The sequence below is a fragment of the Carcharodon carcharias genome, chromosome 12 (genome assembly GCF_017639515.1).
Source record: "Carcharodon carcharias isolate sCarCar2 chromosome 12, sCarCar2.pri, whole genome shotgun sequence".
In the NCBI taxonomy this organism is placed as follows: domain Eukaryota; kingdom Metazoa; phylum Chordata; class Chondrichthyes; order Lamniformes; family Lamnidae; genus Carcharodon; species Carcharodon carcharias.
This window is the reverse complement of record NC_054478.1, coordinates 12,832,368-12,859,623: the sequence shown is the minus strand read 5'-3', so window position 1 is coordinate 12,859,623 and position 27,256 is coordinate 12,832,368. Positions and strand designations below refer to the sequence as shown.

Sequence of the window (27,256 nt, the reverse complement as noted above, 5' to 3'; positions counted from 1 at the left end):
GTGTGAGATTGAGAGTGAGTGAGAGAGAGTGTGTGAGAGAGAGAGTGTGAGAGAAAGAATGAGAGAAAGACAGAATGTGTGAGAGGGTGTGAGAGAGTGAGTGTGAGAGAATGTGACAGTGTGTGAGAGAGAGTGTGAAATTGTGAGTGTGAGATTGTGTGAGATTGTGTGAGAGTGTGTGTGAGAGAGTGATAGAGTGTGTGATAGAGTGTGATAGAGTGTGTGAGAAAGTGTGAGAGAGTGTGATAGAGTGTGAGAGAGTGTGAGAGAGTGATAGAGTGTGTGAGAGAGTGTGAGAGTGTGTGAGGGGGTGATAGAGTGTGTGAGAGAGTGTGAGAGAGTGTGAGAGAGTGTGAGAGAGTGATAGAGTGTGTGCGAGAGTGTGAGAGTGTGTGGGAGAGTGATAGAGTGTGTGAGAGAGTGTGAGAGAGTGTAAGAGAGTGATAGAGTGTGTGAGAGAGTGTGAGAGTGTGTGAGAGTGTGTGAGTGATAGAGTGTGTGAGAGTTTGTGAGAGTGATAGAGTGTGTGACAGTGTGTGAAAGAGTGCGTGAAATCATGAGTGTGAGATTGTGTGAGAGTGTGTGAGAGTGTGTGTGAGAGAGTGATAGAGTGTGTGAGAGTGTGAGAGAGTGATAGAGTGTGTGAGAGAGTGTGTGGGAGAGTGTGAGAGAGTGATAGAGTGTGTGAGAGAGTGTGAGAGAGTGATAGAGTGTGTGAGAGTGTTTGAGAGTGTGTGAGAGTGGAGAGAATGTGTGAAAGAGTGATAGAGTGTGTGAGAGAGTGATAGAGTGTGTGAGAGTGTGTGAGAGAGTGATAGAGTGTGTGAGAGTGTGTGAGAGAGTGATAGAGTGTGAGAGAGTGTGTGAAATCATGAGTGTGAGATTGTGTGAGAGTGTGTGAGAGAGTGTGTGAAATTGTGAGTGTGAGAGTTTGTGAGAGAGTGTGAGAGAGTGATAGAGTGTGTGAGAGAGTGTGAGAGAGTGATAGAGTATGTGAGAGTGTGTGAGAGTGTGTGGGAGTGTGTGAGAGAGTGTGAGAGTGTGTGAGTGTGTGAGAGTGTGAGAGAATGTGTGAAAGAGTGATAGAGTGTGTGGGTGAGTGTGAGAGAGCGTGAGAGTGTGTGAGAGTATGTGAGAGTGTGTGAGAGTATGTGAGGGAGTGTGTGAGAGAGTGTGTGAGAGAGTGATAGAGTTTGTGAGCGTGTGTGAGAGAGTGTGAAAGAGTGTGTGTGAATGTGTGCGAGTGTGTGAGAGTGTGCGTGAGTGTGTGAGAGAGTGTGAGAGTGTGTGAGAGAGTGATAGAGTGTGTGAGAGAGTGTGAGAGTGTGAGAGAGGGTGAGAGTGTGTGAGAGTGTGGGAGGGTGTGAGAGGGTGTGAGAGGGTGTGAGAGGGTGTGAGAGAGTGTGTGAGAGTGTGTGAGAGTGTGAGAGTGTGTGAGAGTGTGTGAGAGTGTGTGAGAGATTGTGAGAGAGTGTGAGAGGGTGTGAGAGTGTGAGAGAATGATAGAGTGTGCGAGAGTATGTGAGAGAGTGTGTGTGAGAGGGTGTGAGAGGGTGTGAGAGAGTGTGCCAGTGTGTGCGAGTGTGTGAGAGTGTGTGAGAGGGTGTGAGAGGGTGTGAGAGGGTGTGAGAGGGTGTGACAGTGTGTGAGAGAGTGATAGAGTGTGATCGAGTGTGTGAGAGAGTGTGAGAGTGTGAGAGAGGGTGAGAGTGTGTGAGAGTATGTGAGAGTGTCGGAGGGTGTGAGAGGGTGTGAGAGGGTGTGAGAGTGTGTGATAGAGTGTGTGAGAGTGTGTGAGAGAGTGAGAGAGTGTGAGAGACTGTGAGAGTGTGTGAGAGTGTGTGAGAGATTGTGAGAGAGTGTGAGAGGGTGTGAGAGAGTGTGAGAGAGTGAGAGAGTGTGAGAGAGTGTGAGAGTGTGTGAGAGTGTGTGAGAGAGTGTGAGAGAGTGTGAGAGAATGTGAGAGTGTGTGAGAGTGTGTGAGAGGGTGTGAGAGGGTGTGAGAGGGTGTGAGAGAGTGAGAGAGAGTGAAAGAGTGTGAAAGTGTGTGATAGTGTGAGAGAATGTGACAGTGTGTGAGAGAGAGTGTGAGAGAGAGTGTGAAATTGTGAGTGTGAGATTGTGTGAGAGGGTGATAGAGTGTGTGAGAGTGTGTGAGAGAGTGATAGAGTATGTGAGAGTGTGTGAGAGAGTGAGAGAATGTGAGAGAGTGTGTGAGAGAGTGTGAGAGAGTGTGTGAGTGTGAGAAAGTGTGTGAGAGAGTGTGAGAGAGTGTGAGAGAGTGTGTGTGTGAGAGTGTGAGAGTCTGTGAGAGTGTGTGAGAGATATGTGACAGAATGTGATTGTGAGAGGGTGAGATTGTATGTGAGAGTGTAAACGAGTGAGAGTGTGTTAGAGTGTGTGTTAGAGTGTGTGTTAGAGTGTGTGTGTGTGAGAGAGTGTGAGGGTGAGTGTGAGAATGAGAAAGTGTGAGATAGTGTGAGAGTGAGCATGTGAGAGTGTGTGAGAGTGTGTGAGAGTGCGTGAGAGTGTGTGAGTGTGTGAGAGATTGAGAGTGTGAGAGATTGAGGGTGTGTGAGTGTGTGAGAGATTGAGTGTGTGAGAGATTGAGAGTGTGTGAGAGTGTGTGAGCGATTGAGAGTGTGTGAGTGTGTGAGAGTGTGTGAGAGAATGAGAGAGTGAGTGTGAGAGAATGTGAGTGTGTGAGAGAGTATGGGAGAGGTTGTGAGATTGTGAGAGTGCATGAGAGTTCTTGAGAGTGAGTGTGAGAGAATGAGAGAGTGTGTGAGAATGTGAGTGTGGGAGAGAGTATGGGAGAGTGTGTGAGATTGTGAGAAATGTGAGAGAGTGTGAGTATGTGAGAGAGTGAGAGAGAGTGTGTAAGGGAGTGAGAGTGTGTGTGAGACTGAAAGAGAGAGTGTAAGTGTGTGAGAATATGAGAGAATGCACAAGAGTGTGAGTGAGTGAGAGAGAGAGTGAGTGAGAGAATGTGAGTGAGTGAATGAGACTGTGAAGTGTGAGAGAGTGTGAGTGAGAGAGAGTGTGTGATAGTGTGAGAGAGTGTGTGATAGTGTGTGATAGTGCGTGATAGTGTGTGAGAGTGCGTGATAGTGTGAGAGAGTGCGTGATAATGTGTGAGAGAGTGTGAGAGGGTGTGAGAGAGTGAGAGAGTGTGAGAGAGTGTGAGAGGGTGTGAGAGAGTGTGCGAGTGTGTGAGAGTGTGTGAGAGAGTGTGAGAGTGTGTGAGAGAGTGATAGAGTGTGATAGAGTGTGTGAGAGAGTGTGAGAGTGTGAGAGAGTGTGTGAGAGATTGATAGAGTGTGAGAGACTGTGAGAGTGTGTGAGAGTGTGTGAGAGGGTGTGAGAGGGTGTGAGAGAGTGAGAGAGAGTGAAAGAGTGTGAAAGTGTGTGATAGTGTGAGAGTGAGCATGTGAGAGTGTGTGAGAGTGCGTGAGAGTGTGTGAGTGTGTGAGAGATTGAGAGTGTGAGAGATTGAGGGTGTGTGAGTGTGTGAGAGATTGAGTGTGTGAGAGATTGAGAGTGTGTGAGAGTGTGTGAGAGATTGAGAGTGTGTGAGTGTGTGAGAGTGTGTGAGAGAATGAGAGAGTGAGTGTGAGAGAATGTGAATGTGTGAGAGAGTGATAGAGTGTGCGAGAGTGTGTGAGAATGTGTGAGAGTGTGTAAGAGTGTGTGAGAGAGTGATAGAGTGTGCGAGAGTGTGTGAGTGAGTGAGTGAGTGTGAGAGAGTGTGAAAGGGTGTGAGAGAGTGTGCGAGTGTGTGCGAGTGTGATAGAGTGTGTGCGAGAGTGTGAGAGTGTGAGAGAGTGTGTGAGAGATTGATAGAGTTTGTGAGTGTGAGAGAGTGTGAGAGTGTCGGAGGGTGTGAGAGGGTGTAAGAGTATGTGAGAGATTGTGAGAGGGTGTGAGAGAGTGTGAGAGAGTGGGAGAGTGTGAGAGAATGTGAGAGTGTGTGAGAGTGTGTGAGAGATTGTGAGAGAGTGTGAGAGGGTGTGAGAGTGTGTGAGAGTGTGTGAGTGCGTGAATGAGACTGAGTGTGAAGTGTGAGAAAGTGTGAGTGAGAGTGTGTGATAGTGTGAGTTTGTGATAGTATGTGATAGTGCGTGATAGTTTGTGATAGTGTGTGATAGTGTGAGAGAGTGCGTGATAGTGTGAGAGAGTGCATGATAGTGTGTGATAGTGTGTGATAGTGTGAGAGAGTGCGTGATAGTGTGTGATAGTGTGAGAGAGTGCGTGATAGTGTGAGACAGTGTGAGAGAGTGTGTGATAGTGTGTGATAGTGTGAGAGAGTGTGTGATAGTGTGAGACAGTGTGAGAGAGTGTGTGATAGTGTGAGAGAGTGTGTGATAGTGTGGAAAGTGTGTGATAGTGTGTGAGAGTGTGAGAGAGTGTGTGAGAGTGTGAGAGAGTGTGTGATAGTGTGTGATAGTGTGTGAGAGTGTGAGAGAGTGTGTGATAGTGTGAGGGTGTGTGTGATAGTGTGTGAGAGTGTGAGAGAGTGTGTGATAGTGTGAGAGAGTGTGTGATAATGTGAGAGAGTGTGTGATAGTGTGTGATAGGGTGAGGGAGTGTGTGATAGTGTATGATAGTATGTGAGAGTGTGAGAGAGTGTGTGATAGTGTGAGAGAGTGTGAGAGAGTGTGTGATAGTGTGAGAGAGTGTGTGATAGTGTGTGAGAGTGTGTGATAGTGTGTGAGAGTGTGAGAGAGTGTGAGAGAGTGTGTGATAGTGTGTGATAGTGTGTGATAGTGTGAGAGAGTGTAAGAGAGTTTGTGATAGTGTGAGAGAGTGTGTGATAGTGTGAGAGAGTGCGAGAGAGTGTGAGAGAGTGTGTCATAGTGTGAGAGAGTGTGTGATAGCGTGTGATAGTGTGAGAGAGTGTGTGATAGTGTGTGAGAGTGTGAGAGAGTGTGAGAGAGTGTGAGAGGGTGTGTGATAATGTGAGAGCGTGTGTGATAGTGTGTGATAGTGTGTGAGAGAGTGTGAGAGTGTGTGATAGTGTGAGAGAGTGTGTGATAGTGTGTGATTGTGTGTGAGAGTGTGAGAGAGTGTGGGAGAGCGTGAGAGAGTGTGTGATAGTGTGAGAGTGTGAGATAGTGTGTGATAGTTGTGAGAGAGTGTGTGATAGTGTGTGATAGTGTGTGATAGTGTGCGAGAGTGTGTGATAGTGTGAGAGAGTGTTAGAGAGTGTGTGATAATGTGAGAGAGTGTGTGATATTGTGAGAGAGTGTGTGATAGTGTATGATAGTGTGTGATAGTGTGACAGAGTGTGTGATAGTGTGAGAGAGTGTGAGAGAGTGTGTGAGAGTGTGAGAGAGTGTGTGATAGTGTGTGATAGTGTGTGAGAGTGTGAGAGAGTGTGTGATAGTGTGAGAGAGTGTTAGAGAGTGTGTGATAATGTGAGAGAGTGTGTGATATTGTGAGAGAGTGTGTGATAGTGTATGATAGTGTGTGATAGTGTGACAGAGTGTGTGATAGTGTGAGAGAGTGTGAGAGAGTGTGTGAGAGTGTGTGATAGTGTGTGATAGTGTGTGATAGTGTGAAAGAGCGTGAGAGAGTGTATGATAGTGTGTGATAGTGTGAGAGAGTGTGAGAGAGTGTGAGAGAGTGTGTCATAATGTGAGAGAGTGTGTGATAGTGTGAGACAGTGTGTGATAGTGTATGATAGTGTGTGATAGTGTGAGAGAGTGTGTGATAATGTGTGATAGTGTGAGAGAGTGTGTGATAGTGTGTGATAGTGTGAGAGAGTGTGCGAGAGTGTGAGAGAGTGTGTGATAGTGTGTGATAGTGTGAGAGAGTGTGAGAGAGTGTGTGATAGTGTGAGAGAGTGTGTGATAGTGTGAGAGAGTGTTTGAGAGAGTGTGAGAGTGTGTGATAGTGTGAGAGAGTGTGTGATAGTGTGAGAGCATGTGTGATAGTGTGTGATAGTGTGTGAGAGAGTGTGAGAGAGTGTGAGAGTGTGTGATAGTATGAGAGAGTGTGAGAGAGTGTGTGATAGTGTGAGAGAGTGTGTGATAGTATGAGAGAGTGTGTGATAGTGTGTGATAGTGTGAGAGAGTGTGAGAGAGTGTGAGAGAGTGTGAGAGAGTGTGTGAGAGAGTGTGAGGGTGTATGATAGTGTGAGATAGTGTGTGATAGTGTGAGAGAGTGTGTGATAGTGTGAGAGAGTGTGAGAGAGTGTGTGATAATGTGAGAGCGTGTGTGATAGTGTGTGATAGTGTGTGAGAGAGTGTGAGAGTGTGTGATAGTGTGAGAGAGTGTGTGATAGTGTGTGATTGTGTGTGAGAGTGTGAGAGAGTGTGTGATAGTGTGAGAGAGTGTGTGATAGTGTGAGAGCATGTGTGATAGTGTGTGATAGTGTGTGAGAGAGTGTGAGAGAGTGTGAGAGTGTGTGATAGTGTGAGAGATTGTGTGATAGTGTGAGAGAGTGTGTGATAGAGTGTGAGAGTGTGTGATAGTGTGAGAGAGTGTGTGATAGTGTGTGATAGTGTGAGAGAGTGTGTGATAGTGTGTGATAGTGTGAGAGAGTGTGATAGAGTGTGTGATAGTGTGAGAGAGTGTGAGAGAGTGTGTGATAATGTGTGAGAGTGTGTGATAATGTGTGAGAGTGTGTGATAGTGTGAGAGAGTGTGATAGTGTGAGAGAGTGTGTGATAGGGTGAGAGAGTGTGTGATAGTGTGAGAGAGTGTGAGATAGTGCGTGATAGTGTGAGCGAGTGTGAGAGAGTGTGTGATAGTGTGTGATAGTGTGAGAGAGTGTGAGAGAGTGTGTGAGAGAGTGTGAGGGTGTGTGATAGTGTGAGAGCATGTGTGATAGTGTGAGAGAGTGTGTGAGAGAGTGTGAGGGTGTGTGATAGTGTGAGAGCATGTGTGATAGTGTGAGAGAGTGTGTGAGAGAGTGTGAGGGTGTGTGATAGTGTGAGAGAGTGTGTGATAATGTGAGAGCGTGTGTGATAGTGTGTGATAGTGTGTGAGAGAGTGTGAGAGTGTGTGATAGTGTGAGAGAGTATGTGATAGTGTGTGATTGTGTGTGAGAGTGTGAGAGAGTGTGTGATAGTGTGAGAGAGTGTGTGATAGTGTGAGAGAGTGTGAGATAGTGTGTGATAGTGTGAGAGAGTGTGTGATAGTGTGTGATAGTGTGTGATAGTGTGAGAGAGCGTGAGAGAGTGTGTGATAGTGTGTGATAGTGTGTGATAGTGTGAGAGAGTGTTAGAGAGTGTGTGATAGTGTGAGAGAGTGTGTGATAGTGTGAGAGAGTGTGTGATAGTGTATGATAGTGTGTGATATTGTGACAGAGTGTGTGATAGTGTGAGAGAGTGTGATATAGTGTGTGATAGTGTGAGAGAGTGTGTGATAGTGTGTGATAGTGTGTGATAGTGTGAGAGAGCGTGAGAGAGTGTGTGATAGTGTGTGATAGTGTGTGATAGTGTGAGAGAGTGTTAGAGAGTGTGTGATAGTGTGAGAGAGTGTGTGATAGTGTATGATAGTGTGTGATATTGTGACAGAGTGTGTGATAGTGTGAGAGAGTGTGTGATAGTGTGAGAGAGTGTGAGAGAGTGTGTGATAGTGTGTGATAGTGTGAGAGAGTGTGATAGAGTGTGTGATAGTGTGAGAGAGTGTGAGAGAGTGTGTGATAATGTGTGAGAGTGTGTGATAATGTGTGAGAGTGTGTGATAGTGTGAGAGAGTGTGATAGTGTGAGAGAGTGTGTGATAGGGTGAGAGAGTGTGTGATAGTGTGAGAGAGTGTGAGATAGTGCGTGATAGTGTGAGCGAGTGTGAGAGAGTGTGTGATAGTGTGTGATAGTGTGAGAGAGTGTGAGAGAGTGTGTGAGAGAGTGTGAGGGTGTGTGATAGTGTGAGAGCATGTGTGATAGTGTGAGAGAGTGTGTGAGAGAGTGTGAGGGTGTGTGATAGTGTGAGAGCATGTGTGATAGTGTGAGAGAGTGTGTGAGAGAGTGTGAGGGTGTGTGATAGTGTGAGAGAGTGTGTGATAATGTGAGAGCGTGTGTGATAGTGTGTGATAGTGTGTGAGAGAGTGTGAGAGTGTGTGATAGTGTGAGAGAGTGTGTGATAGTGTGTGATTGTGTGTGAGAGTGTGAGAGAGTGTGTGATAGTGTGAGAGAGTGTGTGATAGTGTGAGAGAGTGTGAGATAGTGTGTGATAGTGTGAGAGAGTGTGTGATAGTGTGTGATAGTGTGTGATAGTGTGAGAGAGCGTGAGAGAGTGTGTGATAGTGTGTGATAGTGTGTGATAGTGTGAGAGAGTGTTAGAGAGTGTGTGATAGTGTGAGAGAGTGTGTGATAGTGTGAGAGAGTGTGTGATAGTGTATGATAGTGTGTGATATTGTGACAGAGTGTGTGATAGTGTGAGAGAGTGTGATATAGTGTGTGATAGTGTGAGAGAGTGTGTGATAGTGTGTGATAGTGTGTGATAGTGTGAGAGAGCGTGAGAGAGTGTGTGATAGTGTGTGATAGTGTGTGATAGTGTGAGAGAGTGTTAGAGAGTGTGTGATAGTGTGAGAGAGTGTGTGATAGTGTATGATAGTGTGTGATATTGTGACAGAGTGTGTGATAGTGTGAGAGAGTGTGTGATAGTGTGAGAGAGTGTGAGAGAGTGTGTGATAGTGTGTGACAGTGTGTGATAGCGTGAGAGAGTGTGAGAGAGTGTGAGAGAGTGTGAGAGAGTGTGTGATAGTGTGTGATAGTGTGTGATAGTGTGAGAGAGTGTTAGAGAGTGTGTCATAGTGTGAGAAAGTGTGTGATAGTGTGAGAGAGTGTGTGATAGTTTGTGAAAGTGTGAGAGAGTGTGTGATAGTGTGAGAGTGTGTGTGATAGTGTGTGATAGTGTGTGATAGTGTTAGAGAGTGTGAGAGAGTGTGTGATAGCGTGAGAGAGCGTGAGAGAGTGTGTGATAGTGTGTGATAGTGTGTGATAGTGTGAGAGAGTGTTAGAGAGTGTGAGAGAGTGTGTGATAGTGTGAGAGAGCGTGTGATAGTGTACGATAGTGTGTGATATTGTGACAGAGTGTGTGATAGTGTGAGAGAGTGTGAGATAGTGTGTGATAGTGTGAGAGAGTGTGTGATAGTGTGTGATAGTGTGTGATAGTGTGAGAGAGCGTGAGAGAGTGTGTGATAGTGTGTGATAGTGTGTGATAGTGTGAGAGAGTGTTAGAGAGTGTGTGATAGTGTGAGAGAGTGTGTGATAGTGTATGATAGTGTGTGATATTGCGACAGAGTGTGTGATAGTGTGAGAGAGTGTGTGATAGTGTGAGAGAGTGTGAGAGAGTGTGTGATAGTGTGTGAGTGTGTGATAGTGTGAGAGAGTGTGAGAGTGTGTGTGATAGTGTGTGATAGTGTGTGATAGTGTGAGAGAGTGTTAGAGAGTGTGTCATAGTGTGAGAAAGTGTGTGATAGTGTGAGAGAGTGTGTGATAGTTTGTGAAAGTGTGAGAGAGTGTGTGATAGTGTGAGAGTGTGTGTGATAGTGTGTGATAGTGTGTGATAGTGTTAGAGAGTGTGAGAGAGTGTGTGATAGTGTGAGAGAGTGTGTGTGAATGAGTGAGAGAGAGAGAGTGTGTGAGGGTTTTCTTATTCATTTTTGGGATATGGTCTTCACCGGCTGGGCCAGCATCTTTTGCCCTTCCCTAATTGCCCCTTGAGAAGGTGGTGGTGAGCTGCCTTCTTGAACCGCTACAGTCCATGTGGTGTAGGTACACCCACAGTACTGTTAGGAAGGAAGTTCCAGGATTTTGACCCAGTGACAGTGAAGGAACGGCGATATATTTCCAAGTCAGGATGGTGAGTGACTTGGAAGGGAACTTCCAGGTGGTGGTGTTCCCATCTATCTGCTGCCCTTGTCTTTCTAGATGGTAGTGGTCATGGGTTTGGAAGGTGCTGTCTAAGGAGCCTTGGTGAATTCTGCAGTGCATCTTGTAGATGGTACACACACTGCTGCTACTGTGCGTCGGTGGTGGAGGGAGTGAATGTTTGTGGATTTGGTGGCAATCAAATGGGGCTGCTTTGTCCTGGATGGTGTCAAGCTTCTTGAGTGTTGTGGGAGCTGCACTCATCCAGGCAAATGGGGAGTATTCCATCACACTCCTGACTTGTGCCTTGTAGATGGTGGACAGGCTTTGGGGAGTCAGGAGGTGAGTTACTCACTGCAGGATTCCCAGCCTCTGACCTGCTCTTGTAGCCACAGTATTTATATGGCTAGTCCAGTTCAGTTTCTGGTCAATGGTAACCCCAGGATGTTGATAGTGGGGGATTTAGTGTTGATAATGCCACTGAATGTCAAGGAGCAATGGTTTGATTCTCTCTTGTTGGAGATGGTCATTGCCTGACACTTGTGCGGCGTGAATGTTACTTGCCAGAGGAGTGGGAGAGAGAGAACGTGAGAGGGTGTGAGAGTGAGAGTGAGTGTGAGAGTGAGTGAGAGAGTGTGAAAGAGGCAGAGTGTGAGAGAGAAAGGTGTGACTGTGAGAGGAATGGTGAGAGTGTGAGAGGGGAATGAAAAAGGAAGTGAGAGAGTGTGAGAGTGAGAGAGAATGAATGTAAGAGGGAGAGGGACCGAGTGTGTGAGAGTGAGTGTGAATATGTCTGAGTCTGACTGAACATAGAATCACAGAATTGTTATGGTGCAGAATGAGGCCATTTGGCCCATTGTACCCGCTTTCCAAATGAGCATTGTGACCTAGTGCCATTGCCCTGGCTTTTCCCTGTACCCTTGCACATTCCTATAATGTGGCGCCCAGAACTGTACACAATATTCCAGCTGAGGTCTAACCAGTATCTTAATAAATTCAGCATAACCTCCTTGCTCTTGTACTCTATGCACCTATTTATAAAGCCCAGGATACTGTATGCTTTATTAACTGCTCTCTCCAGCTGTCCTGCCACCTTCAATGATCTTTGCACATATAAACCCAGGTTCCTCTGCTCCTGCACTGGCTTAAAAATTGTAGCCCTTATTTTATATTGTCTCTGTGAGAGTGAGTGTGTCTGAGTGTGACTGTCTGAGTGAGTGTGTCTGAGTGTGACTGTGTGGGTGAGTGTGTCGGAGTGTGACTATGTGAGTGAGTGTGTCTGAGTGTGACTGTGTGGGTGAGTGTGTCTGAGTGTGACTATGTGAGTGAGTGTGTCTGTCTGAGTGAGTGTGTCTAAGTGTGACTGTCTGAGTGAGTGTGACTGTGTGGGTGAGTGTGTCTGAGTGTGACTGTGAGAGTCAGTGTGTCTGACTGTGACTATGTGAGTGAGTGTGTCTGAGTGTGACTGTCTGAGTGAGTGTGTCTGAGTATGACTGTCTGAGTGAGTGTGACTGAGTGTGACTGTGTGGGTGAGTGTGTCTGAGTGTGACTATGTGAGTGAGTGTGTCTGAGTGTGACTGTGTGGGTGAGTGTGTCTGAGTGTGACTATGTGTGTGAGTGTGTCTGAGTGTGACTGTGTGAGTGAGTGTGTCTAAGTGTGACTGTCTGAGTGAGTGTGACTGTGTGGGTGAGTGTGTCTGAGTGTGACTGTGGGGTGAGTGCGTCTGAGTGTGACTGTGAGAGTCAGTGTGTCTGACAGTGACTATGTGAGTGAGTGTGTCTGAGTGTGACTGTCTGAGTGAGTGTGTCTGAGTATGACTGTCTGAGTGAGTGTGTCTAAGTGTGACTGTCTGAGTGAGTGTGACTGTGTGGGTGAGTGTGTCTGAGTGTGACTGTCTGAGTGAGTGTGTCTGAGTATGACTGTCTGAGTGAGTGTGACTGTGTGGGTTTGTGTGTCTGAGTGTGACCATGTGAGTGAGTGTGTCTGAGTGTGACTGTGGGGTGAGTGTGTCTGAGTGTGACTGTGAGAGTCAGTGTGTCTGACTGTGACTGTGAGTGAGTGTGTCTGAGTGTGACTGTGTGAGTGAGTGTGTCTGAGTGTGACTGAGTGAGTGTGTCTGAGTGTGACTATGTGAGTGAGTGTGTCTGAGTGTGACTGTATGAGTGAGTGTGTCTGAGTGTGACTGTGAGAGTGAGTGTGTCTGAGTGTGACTGTGTGAGTGAGTGTGTCTGAGTGTGACCGTGAGAGTGAGTGTGTCTGAGTGTGACTGCCTGAGTGAGTGTGTCTGAGTGTGACTGCCTGAGTGAGTGGGTCTGAGTGTGACTGTGAGAGTGAGTGTGTCTGAGTGTGACTGTGAGAGTGAGTGTGACTGTGTGAGTGAGTGTGACTGTGAGAGTGAGTGTGACTGTGAGAGTCAGTGTGACTGTGTGGGTGAGTGTGACTGTGGGAGTGAGTGTGACTGTGTGGGTGAGTGTGACTGTGTGGGTGAGTGTGACTATGAGAGTGAGTGTGACTGTGAGTGAGTGTGACTGTGAGAGTGAGTGTGTCTGTGTGTGACTGTGTGGGTGAGTGTGACTGTGTGGGTGAGTGTGACTGTGAGAGTGAGTGTGACCGTGTGTGTGAGTGTGACTGTGAGAGTGAGTGTGACTGTGTGGGTGAGTGTGTCTGTGTGGGTGAGTGTGACTGTGAGAGTGAGTGTGACTGTGAGAGTGAGTGTGACTGTGTGAGTGAGTGTGACTGTGTGGGTGAGTGTGACTGTGAGAGTGAGTGTGACTGTGAGTGTGACTGTGAGAGTGAGTGTGACTGACTGTGACTATGTGAGTGAGTGTGTCTGAGTGTGACTGTGTGGGTGAGTGTGTCTGAGTATGACTGTCTGAGTGAGTGTGTCTGAGTGTGACTGTGTGGGTGAGTGTGTCTGAGTGTGACTGTGTGAGTGAGTGTGTCTGAGTGTGACCATGTGAGTGAGTCTGTCTGAGTGTGACTGTGGGGTGAGTGTGACTGTGTGTCTGAGTGTGACTGTGAGAGTGAGTGTGTCTGAGTGTGACTGTGAGAGTGAGTGTGACTGTGTGAGTGAGTGTGACTGTGAGAGTGAGTGTGTCTGTGTGTAACTGTGTGGGTGAGTGTGTCTGTGTGGGTGAGTGTGACTGTGTGGGTGAGTATGACTGTGAGAGTGAGTGTGACTGTGTGGGTGAGTGTGACTGTGTGGGTGAGTGTGACTGTGAGAGTGAGTGTGACCGTGTGGGTGAGCGTGACTGTGAGAGTGAGTGTGACTGTGTGAGTGAGTGTGACTGTGAGAGTGAGTGTGTCTGTGTGTGACTGTGTGGGTGAGTGTGTCTGTGTGGGTGAGTGTGACTGTGTGGGTGAGTGTGACTGTGTGGGTGAGTGTGACTGTGAGAGTGATTGTGACCGTGTGGGTGAGTGTGACTGTGAGAGTGAGTGTGACTGTGTGGGTGAGTGTGTCTGTGAGAGTGAGTGTGACTGTGAGAGTGAGTGTGACTGTGTGAGTGAGTGTGACTGTGTGGGTGAGTGTGACTGTGAGAGTGAGTGTGACTGTGAGAGTGAGTGTGACTATGTGGGTGAGTGTGACTGTGTGGGTGAGTGTGACTGTGAGTGTGACTGTGAGAGTGAGTGTGACTGACTGTGACTATGTGAGTGAGTGTGTCTGAGTGTGACTGTCTGAGTGAGTGTGTCTGAGTATGACTGTCTGAGTGAGTAGGTCTGAGTGTGACTGTGTGGGTGAGTGTGTCTGAGTGTGACTGTGTGAGTGAGTGTGTCTGAGTGTGACCATGTGAGTGAGTGTGTCTGAGTGTGACTGTGGGGTGAGTGTGACTGTGTGGGTGAGTGTGACTGTGAGAGTGAGTGTGTCTGAGTGTGACTGTGAGAGTGAGTATGACTGTGTGAGTGAGTGTGACTGTGAGAGTGAGTGTGTCTGTGTGTGACTGTGTGGGTGAGTGTGTCTGTGTGGGTGAGTGTGACTGTGTGGGTGAGTGTGACTGTGAGAGTGAGTGTGACTGTGTGGGTGAGTGTGACTGTGTGGGTGAGTGTGACCGTGTGGGTGAGCGTGACTGTGAGAGTGAGTGTGACTGTGTGAGTGAGTGTGACTGTGAGAGTGAGTGTGTCTGTGTGTGACTGTGTGGGTGAGTGTGTCTGTGTGGGTGAGTGTGACCGTGTGGGTGAGTGTGACCGTGTGGGTGAGTGTGACCATGTGGGTGAGTGTGACCGTGAGAGTGAGTGTGACTGTGTGGGTGAGTGTGTCTGTGTGGGTGAGTGTGACTGTGAGAGTGAGTGTGACTGTGTGAGTGAGTGTGACTGTGTGGGTGAGTGTGACTGTGAGAGTGAGTGTGACTGTGAGAGTGAGTGTGACTATGTGGGTGAGTGTGACTGTGTGGGTGAGTGTGACTGTGAGAGTGAGTGTGTCTGTGTGTGACTGTGTGGGTGAGTGTGTCTGTGTGGGTGAGTGTGACCGTGTGGGTGAGTGTGACCATGTGGGTGAGTGTGACCATGTGGGTGAGTGTGAGAGTGACTGTGAGAGTGAGTGTGACTGACTGTGACTATGTGAGTGAGTGTGTCTGAGTGTGACTGAGTGAGTGTGTCTGAGTATGACTGTCTGAGTGAGTGTGTCTGAGTGTGACTGTGTGAGTGAGTGTGACTGTGAGAGTGAGTGTGTCTGTGTGTGACTGTGTGGGTGAGTGTGTCTGTGTGGGTGAGTGTGACTGTGTGGGTGAGTGTGACTGTGAGAGTGAGTGTGACTGTGTGGGTGAGTGTGACTGTGTGGGTGAGTGTGACCGTGTGGGTGAGCGTGACTGTGAGAGTGAGTGTGACTGTGTGAGTGAGTGTGACTGTGAGAGTGAGTGTGTCTGTGTGTGACTGTGTGGGTGAGTGTGTCTGTGTGGGTGAGTGTGACCGTGTGGGTGAGTGTGACCATGTGGGTGAGTGTGACCATGTGGGTGAGTGTGACCATGAGAGTGAGTGTGACTGTGTGGGTGAGTGTGTCTGTGTGGGTGAGTGTGACTGTGAGAGTGAGTGTGACTGTGTGAGTGAGTGTGACTGTGTGGGTGAGTGTGACTGTGAGAGTGAGTGTGACTGTGAGAGTGAGTGTGACTATGTGGGTGAGTGTGACTGTGTGGGTGAGTGTGACTGACTGTGACTATGTGAGTGAGTGTGTCTGAGTGTGACTGTCTTAGTGAGTGTGTCTGAGTATGACTGTCTGAGTGAGTGTGTCTGAGTGTGACTGTGTGGGTGAGTGTGTCTGAGTGTGACTGTGTGAGTGAGTGTGTCTGAGTGTGACCATGTGAGTGAGTGTGTCTGAGTGTGACTGTGGGGTGAGTGTGTCTGAGTGTGACTGTGAGAGTCAGTGTGTCTGACTGTGACTGTGAGTGAGTGTGTCTGAGTGTGACTGTCTGAGTGAGTGTGTCTGAGTGTGACTGTCTGAGTGAGTGTGTCTGAGTATGACTGTCTGAGTGAGTGTGACTGTGTGGGTGTGTGTGTCTGAGTGTGACCATGTGAGTGAGTGTGTCTGAGTGTGACTGTGGGGTGAGTGTGTCTGAGTGTGACTGTGAGAGTCAGTGTGTCTGACTGTGACTGTGAGTGAGTGTGTCTGAGTATGACTGTGTGAGTGAGTGTGTCTGAGTGTGACTGAGTGAGTGTGTCTGAGTGTGACCATGTGAGTGAGTGTGTCTGAGTGTGACTGTGAGAGTGAGTGTGTCTGAGTATGACTGTGAGAGTGAGTGTGTGACTGTGTGGGTGAGTATGTCTGACTGTGACTATGTGAGTGAGTGTGTCTGAGTGTGACTGTCTGAGTGAGTGTGTCTGAGTGTGACTGTCTGAGTGAGTGTGTCTGAGTGTGACTATGTGAGTGAGTGTGTCTGAGTGTGACTGTATGAGTGAGTGTGTCTGAGTGTGACTGTGAGAGTGAGTGTGTCTGAGTGTGACTGTCTGAGTGAGTGTGTCTGAGTGTGACTGTGAGAGTGAGTGTGTCTGAGTGTGACTGCCTGAGTGAGTGTGTCTGAGTGTGACTGTGTGAGTGAGTGTGTCTGAGTGTGACTGTGAGAGTGAGTGTGTCCGAGTGTGACTGTGTGAGTGAGTGTGTCTGAGTGTGACCATGTGAGTGAGTGTGTCTGAGTGTGACTGTGTGAGTGAGTGTGTCTGAGTGTGACTGTGAGAGTGAGTGTGTCTGAGTGTAACTGTGAGAGTGAGTGTGACTGTGTGAGTGAGTGTGACTGTGAGAGTGAGTGTGACTGTGAGAGTCAGTGTGACTGTGTGGGTGAGTGTGACTGTGTGTGTGAGTGTGAGAGTGAGTGTGAATGTGAGAGTGAGTGTGACTGTGTGGGTGAGTGTGACTGTGTGGGTGAGTGTGACTGTGAGAGTGAGTGTGTCTGAGTGTGACTGTGAGAGTGAGTGTGACTGTGTGAGTGAGTGTGACTGTGAGAGTGAGTGTGTCTGTGTGTGACTGTGTGGGTGAGTGTGTCTGTGTGGGTGAGTGTGACCGTGTGGGTGAGTGTGACCATGTGGGTGAGTGTGACCATGTGGGTGAGTGTGACCGTGAGAGTGAGTGTGACTGTGTGGGTGAGTGTGTCTGTGTGGGTGAGTGTGACTGTGAGAGTGAGTGTGACTGTGTGAGTGAGTGTGACTGTGTGGGTGAGTGTGACTGTGAGAGTGAGTGTGACTGTGAGAGTGAGTGTGACTATGTGGGTGAGTGTGACTGTGTGGGTGAGTGTGACTGTGAGTGTGACTGTGAGAGTGAGTGTGACTGACTGTGACTATGTGAGTGAGTGTGTCTGAGTGTGACTGTCTTAGTGAGTGTGTCTGAGTATGACTGTCTGAGTGAGTGTGTCTGAGTGTGACTGTGTGGGTGAGTGTGTCTGAGTGTGACTGTGTGAGTGAGTGTGTCTGAGTGTGACCATGTGAGTGAGTGTGTCTGAGTGTGACTGTGGGGTGAGTGTGTCTGAGTGTGACTGTGAGAGTCAGTGTGTCTGACTGTGACTGTGAGTGAGTGTGTCTGAGTGTGACTGTCTGAGTGAGTGTGTCTGAGTGTGACTGTCTGAGTGAGTGTGTCTGAGTATGACTGTCTGAGTGAGTGTGACTGTGTGGGTGTGTGTGTCTGAGTGTGACCATGTGAGTGAGTGTGTCTGAGTGTGACTGTGGGGTGAGTGTGTCTGAGTGTGACTGTGAGAGTCAGTGTGTCTGACTGTGACTGTGAGTGAGTGTGTCTGAGTATGACTGTGTGAGTGAGTGTGTCTGAGTGTGACTGAGTGAGTGTGTCTGAGTGTGACCATGTGAGTGAGTGTGTCTGAGTGTGACTGTGAGAGTGAGTGTGTCTGAGTATGACTGTGAGAGTGAGTGTGTGACTGTGTGGGTGAGTATGTCTGACTGTGACTATGTGAGTGAGTGTGTCTGAGTGTGACTGTATGAGTGAGTGTGTCTGAGTGTGACTGTGAGAGTGAGTGTGTCTGAGTGTGACTGTCTGAGTGAGTGTGTCTGAGTGTGACTGTGAGAGTGAGTGTGTCTGAGTGTGACTGCCTGAGTGAGTGTGTCTGAGTGTGACTGTGTGAGTGAGTGTGTCTGAGTGTGACTGTGAGAGTGAGTGTGTCCGAGTGTGACTGTGTGAGTGAGTGTGTCTGAGTGTGACCATGTGAGTGAGTGTGTCTGAGTGTGACTGTGTGAGTGAGTGTGTCTGAGTGTGACTGTGAGAGTGAGTGTGTCTGAGTGTAACTGTGAGAGTGAGTGTGACTGTGTGAGTGAGTGTGACTGTGAGAGTGAGTGTGACTGTGAGAGTCAGTGTGACTGTGTGGGTGAGTGTGACTGTGTGTGTGAGTGTGAGAGTGAGTGTGAATGTGAGAGTGAGTGTGACTGTGTGGGTGAGTGTGACTGTGTGGGTGAGTGTGACTGTGAGAGTGAGTGTGTCTGAGTGTGACTGTGAGAGTGAGTGTGACTGTGTGAGTGAGTGTGACTGTGAGAGTGAGTGTGTCTGTGTGTGACTGTGTGGGTGAGTGTGTCTGTGTGGGTGAGTGTGACTGTGTGGGTGAGTGTGACTGTGAGAGTGAGTGTGACTGTGAGAGTGAGTGTGACTGTGTGGGTGAGTGTGACTGTGAGAGTGAGTGTGACTGTGTGGGTGAGTGTGACTGTGTGGGTGAGTGTGACTGTGAGAGTGAGTGTGACTGTGTGGGTGAGTGTGACTGTGTGGGTGAGTGTGACTGTGAGAGTGAGTGTGACTGTGTGGGTGAGTGTGACTGTGTGGGTGAGTGTGACTGTGAGAGTGAGTGTGACTGTGAGAGTGAGTGTGACTGTGTGGGTGAGTGTGACTGTGTGTGACTGTGTGGGTGAGTGTGACTGTGTGGGTGAGTGTGAGTGTGAGAGTGAGTGTGACTGTGTGGGTGAGTGTGACTGTGTGTGACTGTGTGGGTGAGTGTGACTGTGTGGGTGAGTGTGACTGTGAGAGTGAGTGTGACTGTGTGGGTGAGTGTGAGCCTGAATGCCGAGTGATTTATGCCTGGTATTCCCAGTAGCAAAAAGGATTTGGATTTATGTTTGTAAAAGAATAACATTTGTAGGAATGTGGGGATAGAGAGTAGGGCAAGGAGGCAAAGGGGATTGGGACTAATTGGATCGCTGTTACAGCACAGGTACAAATGGGCTGAATGGCCTGCTCCTGTGCTGTAAGATTCTAAGTTGTGTCAGCTCTCACCCGAGTGGTCAACATCTTTTATTTTGCTGTTGTCACAGGTTTTAACCCCGTGTGGTACGAGACTCTGAGTTTCATTGTTCATGTCCCTGACCTGGCTCTTGTACGATTTGTGGTTGAGGATTATGACTTGACTTCGAAGAATGATTTTGTGGGTCAGTATACGTTACCATTCACCACGATCAAGGAAGGTGAGATATCCACCTATTTACTCCGGACTGATGTAAAAAAAAACATCCCATTTCTATTCTGCATTTCACCGTCACATAAGATCATAAGATAATGAAATCATTAGGAACAGGAGCAGGAGGAGGCCATTCAGCCCATTGAGCCTGCTCTGCCATTCAATAAGATGATGGCTGATCTGTTTGTGGCCTTAACTCCGCTGTCGCCTGCTCCCCATAACCTTTGATTCCCATGTTGATCAAAGCCTATCTAACTCAGCCTTGAATATATTCAATGACCCAGCCTCCACTGCTCTCTGGGGAAGAGAATTCCATGGAAAAGTGACCCTCTGAGAGAAGAAATTCCTCCTCATCTCCGAATTAAATGGGAGACCCCTTATTTTAAACTGTGCCATCTAGTTCTCCCATGACAGGAAACATCCTCTCAGTATCCACCTTGTCAAGCCTCCTCAGAGTCTTAAAACTTTCAATAAGATCACCTCTCATTCTTCTAAACTCCAACGAGTACAGGCCCAACCTGCTCAACCTCCCCTCATAAGACAAAACCCTTCATCCCGGGAATCAGCCGAGTGAACCTTCTCTGAACTGCTTCCAATGCAAGTATAGCCTTTCTCAAGTAAGGGGACCAAAACTGTCCCCAGTATTCCAGACGTGGTCTCACCAATGCCTTGCACAGCTGTAGCAAGACTTTCCTACTTTTATATTCCATCCCCCTTGCAATAAAGGACAACATTGCAATTGCCTCCCTAATTACTTGCTGTACCTGCATGATAACTTTGTGTGATTCATATACAAGGTCACCCAGATCCCTCTGTACCTCAGCATCCTGAAAACTCCCTTCAATATTTAAATAATTTGCTGCTTTTCTGTTCTTCCTGCTAAAGTGAACAAATTCACATTTTCCCACATTATACTCCACCTGCCAATTTTTTCCCACTCGCTTAACCTGTCCCCAGCCCTTCGCAGGCTCTTTGTATCCTCTTCACAACTTGTTTTCTTAACTATCTTCAGAAAATTTGGCTACGACGCTGTAGGTTCCTTCATCCAAGTCATTAATATCAATTGTAAGTAGCTGAGGCCCCAGCACTGATAGCTGCAGCACTCTGCTAGTTACACTTTGCCACCCTGAAAATGACCCATTTATCCTGACTCTCAGTTTCCTGGTAGCCAATCCTCTATCTGTGCTAATATATCGCCCCCCCCCCAACACCACGAGCTCTTATATTGTGCAGTAACTTTTTATGTGGCGTCTTATCAAATGCCTTTTGGAAATCCAAATACACCACATCTACAGGTTCCCCATTATCCACTTTGTGTGTTACATTCTCAAACAGCTCTAGTAAATTTGTCAAATGTGATTTCCCTTTCACCAAACTATGTTGACTCAGCCTGATGGTATTATAATTTTCTAAATGTCCTCCTTAATTATGGATTCTAGCATTTTTCCAAAGCCAGATGTTAGAACAACTGAACTAGATGGTTTCCTGCATTCTGTCTCCTCCTTCCTTGAATAGTCATGTTACCTTTGCAGTTTTCCAATTGGCTGGGACCTTTCCAGGACCTGGGGAATTTTGGAAGATTGCAACCAAACCACCCACCATCTGTGCAGCCACTTCCTTGAGGATTATTGCACACAGGCCACCAGGTCCAGGGGACTTGTCAGCCTTTAGTCCCATCAGTTTTCCATTACTTTTTCTCTCGTGGTAGTGATTGTTCTAACTTCCAGCCCTTTTCCACTTGATTTTGTGCTATTCCTGGGATTCTTACTGTGAAGACAGATACAATATACTTGTTCAAACTCTCTGCCATTTCCTTGTTCCCCATTAATTCCCCAACGCTACACTTCTGACCTATCACTAATCATTGCAGTATTGTACATCTTTTCTTTCAATCTGATACAACCTTTAACCTCCTTAGTCAGACACAGATGACACATCCTACCCGTAGCATCTTTCTTTCCCAAAGGAATGTATCTCTGTTGAGAGTTATAACCTGTCTTCTTAAATGTCTGTCGCTGTTTCCCATGCTGTCTCACGGGGAAGAGGGGTAATATGGGAGGAGGAGAGGGGGAGGGGAGTGACAGCGGGGATGGGGAAGAGAAGTGGGAGGGAGGGGGAAGGGGCGATAGCGGGGAGGGGGAGGTAAGGGCGAGGGGAGGAGAGAAGGACAAAGTGGAGTGGGGTTGGAGGGGATGCATGGAAGAGACGGTGGGGGGGGGGGTTACTGCGGAAGTGGAGGAGTTTCTGCCTTTAACCTCCGCTGCTCTCTAATGACTTGACCTCTTTGTTTTTCAGGTTACCGCCACATTCACTTGCTCTCGAAGGATGGGACAGGAATCCCTCCTTCCTCCTTGTTTGTTCACACTAGGATTACTGAGGCAGCAGGAAGATACTGCTGCATTGGTGCTGCTGCCCCTTGACCACACTCTCACCCCTCACTCCTCCCTCACCCTCCGCCCGATTGGTTTTATAGCCGTGTACAGATTTACTTGTATTTTTTATATTTGTTTCACTGTTATTTATAAGTTAGCTTTGAGCTGCCTGTTTTTTTTTTGAAAACCCACTAACAGGTCGCGGGTCAAAGCGGGAGGTCACAGTTCAGCGGCTGTGAGTTGAAGGGTCACCGCTAAACCGGGTAAACAGCACGTCCGTCGATGAAATTAGCTACCATGTTTCCTCGGGCAGTTCTCTGGAGCCGGATTTCGATTCCCAATTCCAGATTTTTCTTTTCTCAGGGATATTGGGTGTGGTGAGACGTGGTGCCATCGTCGATTGGTGGGTTGTGCCAGGGTAGGCGGAGCCTGCTGGCAAGGCTGCACAACGCATCCCCTGCCAGTTAGACCATCAGCTTTCTCATTGTATTGACCGCAACCAGGGCCAGCCACGGTGACATGAGTCCAAGGTGAAAGAGTGGGTGGCAGGGTGGTGGGGTGGGGGGGGGGGGGGTGTGGTGTTGGGGGTGGGGGTGGGGTGGGGGGAGGTAATTGAGGGATGGTTGGGGGGAGGAGTGTTGCTGTAAAGCCCTGGAAAGGGAGGACACATTCTGATAGTTCTGGCTGAGAGTCTCAAACTCTCTTTCTCTCTTTAGATGAGATTGTCCCTGGCAGGTGTTTGTCGGCATTAGGACCCCCATTATAGGGAGATCTCTCCATCGGGACCCCCATTATAGGGAGATCTCTCCATCGAGACCCCCATTGTAGAGAGATCTCTCCATCGGGACCCCCATTATAGGGAGATCTCTCCATCGAGACCCCCATTGTAGAGAGATCTCTCCATCGGGACCCCCATTATAGAGAGATCTGTCCATCGGGACCCCCATTATAGGGAGATCTCTCCATCGGGACCCCCATTATAGAGAGATCTGTCCATCGGGACCCCCATTATAGGGAGATCTCTCCATCGGGACCCCCATTATAGGGAGATCTCTCCATCGGGATCCCCATTATAGGGAGATCTCTCCATCGAGACCCCCATTATAGAGAGATCTCTCCATCGGGACCCCGATTGTAGAGAGATCTCTCCATCGGGACCCCCATTATAGGGAGATCTCTCCATCAGGACCCCCATTGTTGAGGGATCTTCCTATCGGGACCCCCTTGTAGAGAGATCTTTCCATCGGGACCCCCATTATAGATAGATCTCCCCATCAGGACCCCCATTTTAGAGAGATCTCTCCATCGGGTCCCCCATTGTTCGGGGATCTCCCCATCAGGACCCCCTTGTAGAGAGACCCCTCCATAGGGACCCCCATTGTAGAGAGAACTTACCATTAGGACCTCCATTATAAAGAGATCTCTCCATCAGGACCCCCATTATAGGGAGGTCTCTCCATCAGGACCACCATTATAGGGAGATCTCTCCATCAGAACCCCCATTTTAGAGAGATCTCCCCATCGGGACCCCCTTGTAGAGAGACCCCTCCATGGGGACCCCCATTGGAGAGAGATCTCTCCATCAGGACCCCCATTATAAAGAGATCTCTCCATCAGGGTCCCCATTTTAGAGAGATCTCTCCATCGGGACCCCCATTTTAGAGAGATCTCTCCATCGGGACCCCCATTGTAGAGAGATCTCTCCATCAGGAACCCCACTGATCTCTCCATGGGGAGTGCAGTTAGAGACAGGGTCTGTCTCTCAGGTTGGACTCTATCAGACCCTGTGTGTGTGTAGAGGTGCCTAGAGTGGAGTTTGCCCCTCCAGATTCCAGTAGATCAAAGAAGGGATTGGGTTTAAAGAGTTAAATTATGGGGACAGGTTCATAGACTGGGCTTGTCTTCCTCGGGAATGGAAGATTAAGAGATGATTTAATCGAGGTGTTTAACATACCATTCAGGGTAATGTCAGGAAGCACCTCTTCGCAAAAAGGGGACTGGAAACCTGGAACTCACCCCCCCCACCACCAACCCCTCCCCAAAAAAAAAAACTCTGCAGGCCGGGGGTTAATTGAAAATGTCAAAACTGCGAAATTGGTAAATTTTTGTTGGGTAATTAATTAAGGGTTAAGGAACTGAGGCAAGTTGGTGGAGTTAAGGTACAGACCAGCCAAGATTTAATTGTGTGGCTGGAACAGGCCAGAGGGGCCGAATTACCTTGTCCTGTTCACATGGGAGGCTGTAGGGGCCCTGGCAACATTTCAATGCTAGATGATGTCATGGAATGTTCTGGAACCTTTGCTGTTGAATGGCTGCCTGGAGGGTTGAAGCAACTGTTACTGGGTGGGGGGTAGGAGGGTGATTTTCACGATTTTAGCACATAAAACACACACACTCTCACTTGTACATCACTTGGTAAAAGATGGTACCTGCAGTAATGACACTAAAAGCTCGTTGACTCTCCTCCCCTTTGTTGAGTCTCCCTGTTCGTCTCGTACTGTCCCAGAGTGTGTCACACAGCTTGGGCCTCTGTGCATCTCCAAATAGGTCCTCCCAACCAATTAAACATTGAAAGGTTGAAATTCAATCTGTGCTGGCTTCCAGTTATTTATTTATTGTCACCTGGGGGCATGAAATCCACAGTCCACCTGATCTCTGTCTGTACTTAACACCAAAAGAAATGATTATAAAGAGGGGTGGGGGTGGGGGCAGGGACAGAGAGACCGGGGGAGCAGGGGATGTATGTACATAAGCCCTTGAAGGGTGACAAGTTGAGAGTGCTGTTTATAAGAAACACACAGCCTTTATACTTGGAGGTATGTTGTACAAAAGCAAGGAATTTGTTTCAAAGAGCAGAGGTCATCTTCAGTCTTTATAACTCGCTGGTAGGACTCAGTTGGAATATTGTGGATAATTCTGGATTCAGGAAAGAGGTAAAGGTCAAAGAGAGGGTCCAAAGGAGGTTTGCCAGGATTTCTCAAGATGCACTGCAGCAACTCCCCAAGGCTCCTCCGACAGCACCTTACAAACCCACAACCAGGAGGACAAGGGCAGCAGATAGAAGGGAACACCACCACCTGGAAGTTCCCCTCCAAGTCACTCACCATCCTGACTTGGAAATATATCACTGTTCCTTCACTGTCGCTGGGTCAAAATCCTGGAACTCCCTCCCTAACAGCACTGTGGGTGTACCTACACCACATGGACTGCAGCGGTTCAAGAAGGCAGCTCACCACCACCTTCTCAAGGGCAACTAGGGATGGGCAATAAATGCTGGTCCAGCCTGCGAAGCCCCACATCCCAAGAAAAAATCAATAAATTGTGATCAGGGATGAGGAAGTTCAGTTCCGAGGGAGAGATTGGAAAAGTTTGGACTGTTCTCTGTGGAATAGAGAAGGTTAAGGGGCGATGGAATAGAGGTCTTCAAGGTGATGAGAGATTCTGATTAGAGAGAAAGAAAAGTTATTCGCTGTAGATTAGGTCAGTAACCAAAGGTTGTCAATTTCAAATTATTGGGTGAGATGGGGTGGAGAGATGAGGAGACATTTTCACTCAGGGAATCGTTGGGATCAGGAACACTCCACATGAAAAGGTGCTGGAAGCTGATCTATAAAGAATTTTAAAAGGGGGTTGACAGGTCCTGGAGAATGAGGGTCTTATAGATTTGGAGATCAAAACGCCAATGTGGGATTAAAGGTGGCTGCTCTTTCAAAGGACCAGTGCAGGTACAATGGTCTGAACAGCTTTCTCCCCTGTAGGTTTCTGTGATTCTATGAAGTTATACCAAACCTTAAAAAAATTCCCGACCTCTCACCCCACCCCACCCCCCCACACCATCCCCTGACCCCACCCCCGTCAACCCCTGCCCCCACCATCCTCAACTGGACAGTGATTCTGGAGTTTCTAAGGGACACCTTTGAAAGGTTCAGTCAGGGTCACCGATACTCACACATCCGGGGTTCCAAACATGGGAATTTCCATGAAGGAAGCGCCCCCCTCCCCCCCAGGGTTGCAGCTGGCAAACCCAACGGGTTTTGCTGGGCATCCTTCCAGGACTGTGGGAGACCCTCACGGCCTCTTTTGTGGTGAGCTCAGGGATAGCGGGTGTCCATTGGCTCATTAATGACATGTCGCTGGTGGTGGCTGGGAATCCCGTGTCAATCCCTCCCTCCCTTCCACTCAATCAGAGAGGTTTCTCTGCCCCTGGGAGACTGGTGCAGGGTCTCGCTCGCAATTAAGTGGGCCCGGCAGCCAAGTTTCCCATTGCCACGGGCTGAGTTAAACCCAGTTCAGGGTAGTGAGAGAGTGAGAGTGTGAGGATGTGTGTGAGGATGAGTGTGAAGATGAGAGTGAGTGTGAGTGAGTGTGAGAGTGAGTGTGAGTGTGAGCGAGCGTGAGTGTGAGAGTGAGCGAGAGTGTGAGTGTGTATATGGGTGAATGAGAGTGTGTGAAAGTGAGTACGAATGTGTGAGCGCATGTGAGTGTGTGAATGAAAGTGAACGTGAATGCAAGTGTGGGTGTATGAGCAAGTATGTGTGTGTATGTGAGTGTGTGTGAGTGTGTGAGTGTGTGTGTGTGAGTGTGTGTGTGAGTGTGTGTGTGAGTGTGTGTGTGTGAGTGTGAGTCTGAGTGTGTGAGTGTGAGTGTGTGTGTGTGAGTGTAAGTGTGTGTGTGTGTGTGAGTATGAGTGTGCGTGAGTGAGTGTGAGTGTGTGAGTGTGAATGTGTGAGTGTGAGTGTATGAGTGTGTGTGTGAGTGTGTGTGTGAGTGAGTGTGTGTGTGTGAGTGTGAGTGTAAGTGTGTGAGTGTGTGTGTGTGTGAGTATGAGTGTGTGTGTGTGAGTGTGAGTGCGTGTGCATGTGCACAACTAGTCTGGACTATAGATGGCTCTCTCTAGGTTCGAAACTTGGATCCATGATGTTATTTTTACCCTTTGATATTCAAGCTGGTGAATAAGAGTGAGGGACCAGGAGGGATTGTACCTCTCTCGGTTATCCTTCTGACAGTCCTTATGACTCTCTCTCCCTGTATTATCCTCTCCCTTATTATTAATCCTTGTCCCTTGATTCATTTGTAGCTCTCCCACCTCAGAGTCAGAAGGTTGCGGGTTCAAGTCTCACCCCAGAAACTTGAGAACAAATCCTGGCCTGAAGCTGCAGCGCAGCACCACGGGAGTGCTGTACTGTCAGAATTGTCTTTCAGACGTAACAGTAAACCCACACCCGATCTACCCCTCTCAGGCGGTTGTGAAAGATCCCACGGTCACTAAGAGCAGGGCCATTCTCCCTGGGGCCAGTGTTTACCCTTCAACTAACATCACTAAAAACAGATTAGTTGGTCATTATCACATTGCTGTTTATGGGATCTCGCTGTGCATGAGTTGGCAGCCGCATTTCCTACTATACAACAGTGGGAGAGGCGATCTTATTGAAACGTGAGGGAGGGGCTTGACAGGGTGGATACTGAAGGGATGTTTCCCCCTCCTGGTGGAATTTAGATCTAGGGGGCACAGTTTAAAAATAAGGGGTCTCCCATTTAAGATGGAGACGAGGGGGAATTCCTTCTGTCCGAGGGTCATCAGTGTTTGGAATTCTCTGCCCCAGAGAGCAGCAGAGGCTGGATCATTGAATATACTCAAGGCTGAGATAGACAGATTTTTGAGTGACAAGGAGGTCAAGGGTAGTAGAGTTGAGGCCACAATCAGATCAGCCACGATCGTATTGAATGGAGGAGCAGGCTCGAGGGGCTGAATGGCCTACTTCTGCTCCTATTGCTTATGTATTTCATTGCTGTAAAGTACTTTGGGACATTCTGAGGTTGTGAAAGGTGTTATAATCCAGAGGCAAGGACCAATCATCTGGAGAAATGAGTTCAAACCCCAGCACAGCAGCTACGGAAATGAAATCTGATTAACAATTGTGGAATAAAATTCTAGTCCCACGTTATGACGTGGAAGATGATGTCTGCCAGGTGGACTAAATCCACTAGGGAATTTTGGTTGTGCTATCACAACAGTTTCGCAGTTTGTATTTATTACGAGTTGTGTGCACTGAATTCAGAAGTAATGAGTCCACCAAGACCTATAGAGATTTTAAAAATTAAATTAATATATTTATTAACAAAATAAAAGATTTCAAGTACATACGTAAAGCTACAATTACTTACTACGACAGCAAATCCTAAAATTCCTAACCGACC

The 27,256-nt window shown here is 48.0% G+C and overlaps 1 protein-coding gene across 1 annotated transcript in view; it reads left to right on the top strand.

The window, feature by feature from the left end:
- Positions 1–22,927, top strand: part of LOC121285066 (1-phosphatidylinositol 4,5-bisphosphate phosphodiesterase delta-4-like) — a 97,588-nt gene extending 74,661 nt beyond the window's left edge. Inside the window, exons 14-16 of the mRNA XM_041201191.1 lie at positions 18,544–18,693; positions 20,982–21,064; positions 22,904–22,927. Coding sequence (XP_041057125.1) covers positions 18,544–18,693; positions 20,982–21,064; positions 22,904–22,927 — 257 coding nt within the window. The remainder of the gene's footprint in view (positions 1–18,543; positions 18,694–20,981; positions 21,065–22,903) is intronic.
- The last annotated feature ends 4,329 nt before the right edge of the window (positions 22,928–27,256 follow it).